This window comes from Ambystoma mexicanum, chromosome 2p (assembly GCF_040938575.1).
Source record: "Ambystoma mexicanum isolate Mex_15411 chromosome 2p, UKY_AmexF1_1, whole genome shotgun sequence".
Lineage (NCBI taxonomy): Eukaryota > Metazoa > Chordata > Amphibia > Caudata > Ambystomatidae > Ambystoma > Ambystoma mexicanum.
In genome coordinates, this window is record NC_090923.1 from 1,063,339,908 (window position 1) to 1,063,352,105 (window position 12,198).

Genomic DNA, 12,198 nt, shown 5'->3' on the forward strand with positions numbered 1-12,198 from the left:
AAGGAAAGGAACGGGGGTCCAGGAATAGGAAGAAGGGAAAAAAGGAATCAAAAGAACACGAAGCGGACTTCGACAACACACGTCTAACTACTCCAAGCAGTAGCGTTGAGACACGCAGAGCCGCGGGGGCGTGGCTGTTTTCTAGGAAGTTGAACGTAATGCGCAAGGCCTGGTGTGCAGCGTTTCGGAACTGTCAGCCATGTTGGAAGGATCACAGAGTTCATACCAAGGTGCATCATGGACCATGAAGTCCAGAATGGACGAATTCGGCAGTTCATGACACACATGGTATAGTTCAGCTGTCGGGAGTTTAATCTGTGCCCTTGCTCATGAGGATCAGTGAAGGACAGACCTTGTAAAGTTTCAGCACATGTCCAATAATGCAACATTTTGCTTTTTCGCATGTCGAACTACGTTTTTACAGCACAGTTCACAATGTTTAATGTGGCAATTTGGCAACCTCAACACGTACAGCTTGCACAATTTACAGCAGTCTTAACAGTATACGCACAATTACTAAGGCTATTTTTCCATAACTGCACAAGGAGCAGCGTGTGGCAGTCTTGGCAGTGGCGTAACAAAATGTGGGGGGCCCCCATGCGAGCCATGCTGAGGGTGCCCCCCCCCAACTCGGCAACAAATCACGGGTCGCACCACACTCTGGGCCGGCCTAGATTGTCACGCTTGTGCAATACGCATGAATGTGCTGCTGAAGGGGTATGCTGCACACTGAACTAGGAGAAATATATAAATATGTGTTTTAATGTAAGATACAGCACACTTTCTGAGATAAATTGGCTATAAAGCCAGAGTATTTGCAATTGTTTTGTAGGGTAGCACAATCCAATACATGCAAGTCACCAACAGTGCACAGGAACATTAATGCTTTGCTATTAAGAATGCCATGCCACAATGAAAACATGTCCAACTGGCTGCACACACAATGTAGACCAGTGTAAACACGTAATAACATTATAGTAAAGCATGCCAGGTGACATTTAGACATACCTAGACTGGTTGCAGCAAAATGCCAGTCGAAGCAATAACACTCATCAAGACAGCACACATTAAAGCATGTGTCTCCGCTGCCTCTAACAACACAGTCAAACTCTTTAAAATCTGCAAGGAACTGGTCAATCCTGTTGTGGTCTATACCTCTCCTGTTCCCTCCCAGGCCCTCTGTGCAGCTCTGGCCTCTCACGTCTCTGCTAAATCTCAGGACATCCTGTCCTCTATCTCCTCTTCCTCTCTCAGCCCCTTTTGGCCATCTCTACCTCTCCTCCTCCTTTTTCCTCTTTCTCTCTGACAACAGCTAACGCGGTTTCTAAACAAGTCTGATCTATGAAAGTGTCGTCCAAACAGGTGCTCTTCTGCTGCTCCAGAACCGCCAAAGCCCATACTGACACCCTCGCTCCAGCCTTGGCCGATTTCTGTAATCACTCTTTCGCCACTGCAATGTCCCCCTCTCCCTTTAAGCACTCCCTTGTGCACCCACTCCTTAAGAAGCCGTCTGCTGATCCTACCTGCCCAGCAAACTATCGCTCAATCCCCATCACCCCTTTCCTGAGCAAACTCTTGGAAAAGCTTGCCATCTCCCAGCTTACTCTCCACACTGAATCTGTTGGTTGTCTCCATGACCATCAGTCTGGCTTCAGAGCTGCCAGAGGCATGCAAACTGCTCTCCTTTACACCTGTGCTGCTCTCTAACCTTGATTCCAGCATTCCTTCTGTTCTCATCCTTCCTCTGCTTTCGACAGGGTCAACGTCTCCATCCTGATCAATCGACTCTGTGAGAACCTGGGCATCACGGATCAGACCCTAGAGTGACTGACCTCCTTCCACTTGAACCACCCCTCTGCTCCCATGTCCATCTTGGTCCCATTCTCTCCGTCACCACTCTCTACCTGTGGCATTCCCCAGGGCTCTATCCTCTCATGCTGGTTTTCCAACCTCTGCTTGGCTACTTTGGCCTCCCTGATCTCTATCTTCTCCTCTAACTTTCAATGTTATACGGATGACTCAGCTTTCCTTCAGGCTCCCTCAGCCTCCTCTCCTCTCTTGCTCATTCCTGACTGTCTATCCACGATTCAGTATTGGTGCGCCTCCAACGATCTCTGCCTTAATGCCAGTAAGGCGGAGATCCTTCTCATTGGGACCCTTGCCTCTGAGTTTCCTCTCTCACTATAGCAGACCGCCTTGGGCCCTCTTCCTTTGCGTTCCTGCGAGGCAGAAAAACTTGGTGTCATCTTCAACGCCACACTCTCTTTCTCTCCTCACATCTCGGACATCACCAAGAAGTCCCACTACCAGCTGCTCCTCCTCATAGGGACTCTTCCCTTTCTCACTCTCCACCAGAAGCTCACTGTCTCTAGGCTGGACTACTCCAACAGCCACTTTCTCAATCTGTCTTCCTCGAGTCTCCGTCATCTGCAACTAATCCAGAACAGGACTGCAAGACTTACCCTTCGCCTCAAGCCCTGGGATTGTATTTCTCCAGCCCTGAAATCTCTCCACTGGCTGCAAGGATCAAGTTCAAGAACCTTTGCATTGTCCACAAGGCTTTCTGGGGCCAGGGCCCACACATAATCCAATGCTCTCTTCCAAAATACCTTCTTTCTCTAGCCTTTCACTCAGCTACCTCCAATTCTCTAAGGCTTAGACGTTTCTCCAGGCAGATAGTGGGGGTAGACCTCTCTCCTCTGCGGGTGCCTCCCTCTGAAATGGCTTCCCTGGCCCTCTCGAACTTGAGGCGGACAACCTGAAGTTTCGGAAGCAGCTCAAAACTTTCCTATTCTCCGCTGCTTTCTCTCTCTCCCCCGCCCCCCCTGCTGACCTACCTGTCTGCTGTACCCACTGGCTGCTTGGCTACCCTCGGAGTCCAGGCTCTTTCTTGATTGGTCACCCTTGAACTGCCTCCGGGCCTACCATGCACTTAGGGGCTGTAACTGTAACCCTGCAGTCCCTTGTTCTCCTTGCACAACCAATAGACGCTCTGCCCTGGCTGCACTTACTCAGAGCATTGCTGCCCTGTTTTCCCCTCCCCTCTCACTTGCACTTCCCCCCTCCCTTTCCCCTTGCACTTCTCGTTCTTGCAACGACAAGGCCTAGTGAGATAGTTTGTCTTGTCCTCCCTCTATCATCGCTCCCTTGTGTACAATTGTGTACAGGTGCGTTATAAATGACTTGTATCATATCATTTTATCACAGATGCCCAGAAAAATATACAATGCCGTAGTAAGAAATGGCTAGACTGGCAGCACCCAAATGCCAATCTATCCATGTAATTAAAGTTAGGACTGCTTTATCAGAAATGTCCAGTTAAAAGAAAGTCATACCAAACTGAGGAATGACTAGACTGGCTGGATCAAAATGCCTCTCTAACCACTAATACCACATATCATGCCTTCTTAGCCTGGACATGGACAACCATTATATTTATCACACAACCCCCCCCACACATCCCCTCTCGCTCCCACCCACTACCCCAACCTCCACAATCAGCTCCTTGGCCCAGACTTACCTCCACGTCCCTCTTCCTTGTCCCAGAGCTTACGTATGAGGCTCCTAGTCTCATAGGTAAGTACTGGGATGAGGAACAGTGGGACTAGGAGTGATGAAGATTACAGGTAGCTAAATCAGGCATTACCTCCATGTACCTCTACCTCTTCCCAGTACTTGTGTATGAGGCAGAGTGCCTCACACAAAAGTACTGCCTCATACATAAGCACTAAGACGAGGAAGAATAGGGCTAGGAGTAAGCAAGGCATTAAACACAAGTAGTAGCACAACACCATTGAGTTGACTGGGCTTCAGCACTACCCCCTGACATTTTGGGCTATATTGACTCAACCTGACTAACCTTTAGAGCAGTTGCCGGACCAAACAGGACACAGATCTTAAACGGCACCTGCTTTTTGCTGTTAAGAACCCAGCAATTACCAACTTAAAGCATTTCAATGTTAGTACCTGCATTCAAATGCCACATTGTTTAGGCAATTGAAATTGTGATGTGGATTTAGTACTTGCATGCCAGGGGAGTGATTGGAAGGGTAGAGAGGGAAAAGGAGACTTATAGGAGGGAGTTAACTGCTTGTAACATTGAATCTGCACTAGAATAGTCTCATTAAAATGCATAAATAATTTGGATGCGCCCACACAAATATGTTTCCCCCTCCCCACCGCCTGTGAAGTTAGCGCCTCTCCCAACATTTGAAGTGTTAGCCCCCCGAAATGAAGGTTTTGTTGTGCCCCTGTACACAAGCACACACACCATTCACCATATACACACCCAGTCATCCATACATTTAAGTGTGCACCCTTTCACCATATACTCACACAGGTAGCCAGCTATACATTTCAGTGTGCACCCTTTCACCATAGACTCCCACACACACACACACACACGTCATGGAGTTGAGGGGAGCCCTATTACTTCAAAAAGAAATTGGGGCTCATTACGGGTCCAGCGGTAACCGTGCCGGTGCTACCGACGGGTTGCCGCCAGACCCGTAAAAAATTACTAGCGCCTGACTTCCCGGTGCCACTGTGCTAAATCCAGCGGCCGGGAAATCAGGTGCCAGTAATTTCGTTAATCCCCAGACTCCACGGGAATGGGGACATGGAAGCACCTGCACTGTTGTTAACGGTGCCGGTGCTTCCTTGATGGGTCTGCCTACCGTGGCTGCTGTGCCTGGCAGGGTCAGACCTGTCGGGCACAGCAGCCCTACCAGGCAGACCTGTAATATGCCAGTCCGGAAACAGTGCCCGTAAGCTTACCAGCACTGTTGTTTCCAGACCGGCATGGTCAGAATGAGCCCCATTGTTTCTTTTTTTAAGTCACTATAACTTCATTAAGACATTATTTCAGTTAAGGATCGAACCATAACCAAAATAATTTCTTTATGATGGCTGAGTGACTTCAAAAACAAACTATTTCTTTTTGAAGGCATAGGGCTCCCCCCCAACCCAGGAATGGAGGCCTCCAGCCTAGGGTCTTCCATGTCATAGGGTAGGGGGGCCCTCGGACTTCAAAAAGAAAGTTTCTATTTGTAGCCACTCTGCCTTCATAAAGAAATGATTTCTGTTACAGAAATGTTCTTTATGAATGCAGAGTGAATTTCAAAAGAAACTTTTTTTTTTTTAGAAAAAAATATTTTCATTTTTTTAAAAAAAAATTTAAGTGGGGCCCCCTCCCAGGACATGTGCTAACGGGGCCCCCACACCGCGGGTCGCCCGTACCGCAGGGGCTGCGGGGGCCCCTGTTGGTTGGTTGTCCCAAGCTACCTCAAAGGGATTATCCCAGAGCAACAATGGGATGCTTCCTTTGAGTACTGATGAAGACATGGGCACTTCCTTGATTAGTCTTCCAGTGAAGCAACACTCTCTGGAAATACTGGTTTGGTTTGTGAATTCCTAATGAGATACAGAGAACATGTCGTTGAACAAAAGTGCAAGAGATACAACAATACGTTTCCAATTGCAAATGTGTGGGCAGTAATAGAATCGCAGCGTGGCACAAAAACCTAGGCTACTGCCTCCAGTAAGCTTGTTCCAAAAAAGACAAGAAAAATTACTTCGACACCCTATATCCCTACCACACCAATATTGCTAGCAAGCATTCAATAGTGTGGCACAGAAGTATCTCCAACCAGGGCACTGCCAGAAATGAACAAACAGGTCTAATAACACTGCAGAGAGGACTGCATCTTCAGAGAGCACTTGGACTTTGATAGCCGGTCACACTGAAAACAATCACTTCGTATGAATGCCATGGAACCTCACATTGTCCTGCCTGATAGCACGATTCTGCATCATTTCCGCTGTCCTGTGACAGGTCTGTCTTCTGGCTACTTAATTTTGTGGCCCATCGTTGGGTGGTTTTCCGTTCATATATTAACCGTTAAATGGTTGGCACTTTCCATCTCCAATACTGCTTTAAATTAATTACTAAATGGGGATTACGTTTGTTTAACTCCTAGGATGGGTTTGAAGGCTGTGAAAAGCCTACTTTAATATGCAAGATCCCTGGAATACCTATGCAGCCGATTTGTTAGCAGCCTTCTTGTACACGGCCAGAAACCAAGACAAAGCCATATGATATGGCATTTATAACGCGCCTATACACAGGTGTTTCAAGGCGCAACGAGGCAAGTGAGGGCGAACAGAGGGACGACAGACAACGATCTTACTAGGCCAGGTGTCATTCAGATAGCGCAAGCGCAGGAGATGGAGAGGGGAGAAGTGCGGGGGGGGGATGAGGAGGGGGAAAAGTGCAGTACATGGGATAATAGAATAAATAAAATAAAAATACGGCCAGCTGGTGGCAAGTCCAAGGTAAGTGCAGACATAAGTGCGGGTAGACCTGTTCCAAGTGTCTGAAAGGAAAACCATTATCGAAACATTCGGCTCTCGGCTCCATTCCTTACTCAGAGCTCTATTATTCTCGTTCATACAGGGATAGATTATTCCCCCAAACAACATTACCTCAACAAATCGTTCAGGATAAAAAATGGAGAAGGCAAGCTTGAGTTTCTCTTCCAGTTCCCAGGTCCTGCCCAGGAAGGAGTTGCATCGCAAAGCCTGTTCCTTGAAGCAGGCTGACAGCTTCAGAGGGACGTCACCCGCATCTGTGTTCAACGTCAACACGAGCCTGTGAAACAGAAATACTGCATGATCACACTGGAGATGGGTCTCATGTCAAGCACATTTTTCGGAGCGTCTGAAGCTCAGAGACCATCAGGCCCATCAGCCGTACCACACTGTATGTCTAGACTTGGTGTACCTGCAGCACAGGCCTTTTAAAAATGAAGTTACAAAAGGTCAAAGTTTTATCCAAATGCGCCTTTTTGTCCCCTGCTTTGCATTTGATGTATGCAGGGGACACCCCTGAAATCCCTGCAGCTCATAATGCCGAACTACAGGAGTGGGGGACACTCCCCCCCAATCCCATTCCCCTTGTTCAGCATTATGGGCTATGTTTTTTTTTTTGGAGCCAAATAGGCACTAAAAGCGCATTTGGCTTTTTATTTACGAGCTTTTGGTGCGATACCACACTTTGCTAATCAGTTAACCAGGGTGACAAAAAAATATCCAATCGATGCCAGGTCACCAAAAGTAGACTAAAGAATTTTCCTACAAAAAGTCCCAAATGCCTTTGCCCGCAATATGCCAGCACAGCCACACGTTAATGATCCTTCACCCACAATATATACTTGCGCTGCCACTGTAAAACACTTCCATGAGGACTGTGCCCCCAATAAGTGAGCGTTGTGCTACTGTAGATGCCAGAGTTCAAAATAAGGCAAGATTACCGTTAAAATATCTGAATACTAGCAACCTGTCACCCTACATCTCCCACCATAAAACCCAGGTTCACATTCTGCCTCCCCAACCCTACTACACAAAACTGATACATTGCCTCCTACCATCCCCATAACAAAATTACTTAGTGTCCTGCCTTGCATCCAGCCAGAACATAAACACCATAGCGGATACTCTGCTGCTCCCCCCTCCCAGGAACCTATACCCAGAGCTAGCCTCTCTCGCCCCTCAAAAGCCAGGCATAGGTTACCAGGCTTCCTGCCTCCGCTTGGCACTTAAGGCAATTGACCACATATCTTTTCAGTTAATCGGATACCAATATGGCTTAGTGTACGACATCAAATAGCTACAATAACTGTTTTAAAGAGATTACTTGAAAAGTACAGAAATCACAGTACAAACCAAACTGAAATATAAAGCAAAAAAGGGAATTAGCAGCTTTGTTTCAACACCATCTTGGCTTTACATCCGTTTTCAAGATTAAATAGACAAAGCAGTAAAAAAGACTGAAGAGGTCACCAGCTTGTTGTCATTGTCATGAACAAGCATGCACTGTGTAATCTTGCATGATGAAATGGTTATGCCAAGTTCCATAGGAAGCCAACCAAGGGAGGAATACAATTCTTTTTTTTTAAAAAAAGGGGATGGCTAGTTTATACTGTAATGCTGTTGGACTTGGAAGAAGGCCGAAATTGACTAGAGCGGGGAAGAGGCTCATGCCAATTTAAACTATGGGGCATAGGGGCTTCCAGGTCCAAGAGATGTTCTCACTTGAAAGAAAATGATTCCTTGTACACTGTCTATGCCGACAAAAAGTGTCTTGTTGCCGTGGGTGGCGCCTTTCTGACCCCAGAGGGAAGTGTATTTACTTCCTTTTAAATAATCATTAAAGAGACGGCGGCAGCCGCAGCAGCAAACATACAGAGGCCAAGGTCAAAGACCTGTCATTGCAATATCGATAGACCCCCGATGAAGTCAAAGGCTTAACTGCTGGACTCGACCCACGCTCCCATGATTAGTATCTTTGTGAAAGTAAAATGCCTCTGAAATTGGGTAAAATATGCATCTAAAGGGCCAAAAAAAAGTTGCAATATTTATTGAGCCTCTTGGGGTCAGAGGAAGGATGTATTGACTTCCAATGAGTTTAATGGCTCCAAACACTACCACTTTCATAACTGCCACATACCCAGCCACCACCAAATGTATTTGAGGCTGGCTCTGCCAAAAACAATACTTTGCAAGCCAATCTTTATTTCGAAGCACATGAAACATATCCAGAATAAAAATGCACAGCAGCAAAAACGTGCAAAAATACAATAGATACATTATTTTTGTTAGTAAACCACCATAGGTTATCAGCGCTGAGCCCACTGAAACCATATACATTAACCATTTTTCGCAATAAACTGCATGGTTTCCAAAAACATATACAGCCACTGCAATCCCTCTTGTTGGCAGTAAATGTATTAATTGAACAGCCTTCTTAATTGTACGTCAGTTAGATTTTCTTAAAATTGGCATTAAATATCTCAACCTTGGGTTGTAAAATAATGGACAAAAAATCAAGAAGTGCGTGAGCTCACCTGGGCACCGAATGCTCAATTCCAAGCCAATACAAGTCCTGCCATTGTGCATATTATTTAACGACAGTACATGGCTTTTCCCTTAGATGGAACAAAACACTCCTCTTTAGCCCATTACAGCCATAAACATATTTAAAAACAGACAGTTTCTTGGACTATAAGCTAAAAATGAAGCACCCTTCTACAATCCACATATTTTTGCGGAACCAGGGATAGATCGTCCCTTGAGATACTCACAGTAGTAGCATAAAGACTCCGGAGACCAAGGCTTCTTAACACTTTTTTCAAATTGTTCAGCCAAGAGATGTTCCTGGCAGTGTCTGAGTTAATCAAATCGCTTATGATCTCTTGCTTTAGATGGTGTTCAGCTGGACACCGTAGGCTTAGCCAAAATATCAAGGGCTTTAGAGTTATGTAATTGTCTGTGTAGTCCAGCCTTAATTCTTGATGGAGTAAATGGGTTGAAGTGCTCTTTACAGCCCCCAGATTATTTCAAAAGGAATCTTTTTTTCCTTCACCTGTATTGATAGTACTGAGGACTGACACCACACCTCGGCACCATAAACACATCTTGCTACCGGACTAGCCCGATAGATGTCAAATGTGGTGTTGAGGGTTAGCCTACCCATCATTAGTCAAAAGCTACGTAATGCACCACAGGCCAGGGTCAATTTCAGCGTTGTCTCAGCGATGTGGTCGACCCATTTTGCCCATGCTCTTAAATCACCCCTAGATAGGTACATTTGTGAACCCAATTGAGTTTTTGGTGAGATGCAGAGATATATGGAAGGTTTTGAATGGGCCTTCCTTCTCACATAACCTTGGACTACTTAACGTTTATTGACAGGTCCCAGCATCCCATATACTCAACAAAGCCAGTGACCATTTTGAACGACGACGCCATTTGCAGACGCAGTCGTTCGCTTGACACCGAGTCTGAAAAGGAAAAAAAAAAAAGCCAGTGACCAGTTTCTGCAATGCTATCAGGTATCAGGGTACGCAGAAGCAGCACAACATCAACTGCGTAGGACAGCACAGAGATGTTTCTCCGAGCAGCTTTAGGCGTATCCCTGGTTACTTGGCTTAGTTCCGCTGCCAAAGTGCTAACATAGAGATTAAACAACAGAGGGGCCAGGACACAACCTTGCCTGACCCCTCGCAGTACGCTAAACGAAGAGGCTAATTTACCACTTGTGTCCAGTCTCGCAGATGCTTTCAGATCAGTATGCAGTGAAATCAGCAAATCTAAGATGGGCGCTGGCGTACCCATAGTTTTTAGCATGCTCCATAGCTTTTTGCGATTTACCTTGTCAAAGGCTTGACTCAAGTCCATAAACCCCAGCTAGATTGGACAATCACTGCCATTAATATATAATAATAATATAAAAACAAAAAAAAAGCTTGATGGCATATCCAGGTCATGTGACTCCTCGACGTAGGCCTTTTCAAGTGAGCTGGAGCTGTGGGGATTGCAGCCCAACTGGGGACACGAGAGTATGGCAGGCAGGCAGTCCCTAGTATGCTTTGTCCTCTCTTTATTTTTGTTCGTTTTCTTATTTTTGTATTATTTTTTTTTAAGTGCCATGGGCTTGAAACTTTATTGAGCTCAAATCAGCAACTAGGCCCAATCCGGCCTGAATCCCTCCTTGCTTGCACACCTCCATCAATAGGATTTCATGCTGTGCTGGAAAGATTAATCTAATAAGCTGAAAGATGTTCCTATGTGGAGCGCTCAATCCTCACCCATTTTCTCCTCAAAGTGAAAGGAAGAAAGAGTCATGCAAATGGGCATTTGCTTGTTAAGTAATCTGGATGATAAGAGACTTCCTGACCCCAATACTACAAGGGGTGGGTTTCCCCGCCATGAAATAATATAAGGAGTTTGTCAGGATAGTCAAAAATAAACAACTCCAACGTCACGCCAAAATTCCTATTTCCAGCCCTCACACTTAGAACTCAAAGTGATGTGAAAAGGGGATCTTTTCTTAGTCTGAAAGTTCTATTCCGGGCCTGCAAAATAAAGTTCCAAAATGGTGCAACAAAAAACACCAAAAGGAAGGGCAACCTTACTCCCCGGTTGTTGTGCCCTCCAAACGTTCAATGGTCCTTGGTTTCAGAGCCTACCTGGTACACTATTCCTGCCAGGAACTGAGTTTACGAAGAGTGCTTTAGCTCTCACTTCATAGGTGAGCGAGTACCAGGCTTTGCCTTCTCGGTGCTTTTCAATTGGGTGTTTTTTGGTTGCCTAGGACTGCTTTGCTGGTCACAGCCAACTTGTTATACTCTCCTGCCATGCACTGGGTATATGACAAATACTTTGGCTCTCTTCAGGTGGGTGCGAGCCCCAGACTCGCTTTGTCTTAATTGCGTCTTCTTGTTTTATTTCTAATACTTATTCTTTATTGGTTGCAGCAAGCCTAGTATACACTCCTGCCAGGTGCTGCAAGTATGAAGGTTGCTTTGGCCCTCTCGTTCTGGGTGCGAGTCCCAGACTCACGGTCTTGATTGATGTCTTCTTGTTTTACTTCCACATCTACAAATACGAATAAGTCTTCGGTCACGGGCAACCTGGAGTACTATCCTGCCAGGGTACTGCATTTATGAGGATTGGTGTGGAAGCCTTGATTCGGTATATGGGTGCTGGTCTCAAACTCGCTTTCGTGCTTCCTCTAGCCATCCCGCCAACTGTGCTCGTCTCCCCGACCTCTCTAGAGAGATTACCAGTGCTCATTAGTTGCTTGCGGGTGCTTTGGATCCTCACAGCTTCTCTTTGCTGCTTCGACAGCTTGTGGCGACTCTGTGCCGACTCCTGGCCTCTGCTCCGGTGTTTCAGCTTAACCACATGCTCCAGGTTGCCCGACTGGATGCAAGCTCAGGCTTCTTGCTCCTGCCCATGTACGTCTGCGAGAGAGCTTCTAGGGACGCCGTTACCAGTGGACGTGCATTGCATTCTTGGTGCTCTCGGCGCCCCGTCTCCTCTACAACTGTCACCATTCAAATCCCCTGCTTCCTCCTGGGAGGGCCTCTCCTCGTTCCAAGTCCGTCTTCCCTTTTCATTAGAAGATGGGTACTAGCCATTCTATGGCATCTAGTCCATGCATCTTGGTTTAACTGAGCCATGTGGCAGGTTCTGCAGCTCGTCCCAGTACTGAGGTCTTCACTCTCACTCGGTTGTTGCTGCACTTCATCATCCCAATATTTCTTGGGGAAGTGTCCTTGGGGGTCATTACATGTTTTCCAGTATCCCGCGTTAATTCTGGCAGGATACTGGCAAACGGACCTACCGTTACCGGCA

The 12,198-nt window shown here is 46.4% G+C and overlaps 1 protein-coding gene across 3 annotated transcripts in view; it reads right to left on the bottom strand.

Moving 5' to 3' along the window:
* The window catches only part of LGALS12 (galectin 12), a 214,492-nt gene that overhangs the window by 31,271 nt on the left and 171,023 nt on the right, over window positions 1–12,198 (bottom strand). For all 3 annotated transcript variants that reach the window (XM_069644993.1, XM_069644995.1, XM_069644994.1), the window contains one exon: window positions 6,484–6,649. In XM_069644993.1, coding sequence (XP_069501094.1) covers window positions 6,484–6,649 — 166 coding nt within the window. The remainder of the gene's footprint in view (window positions 1–6,483; window positions 6,650–12,198) is intronic.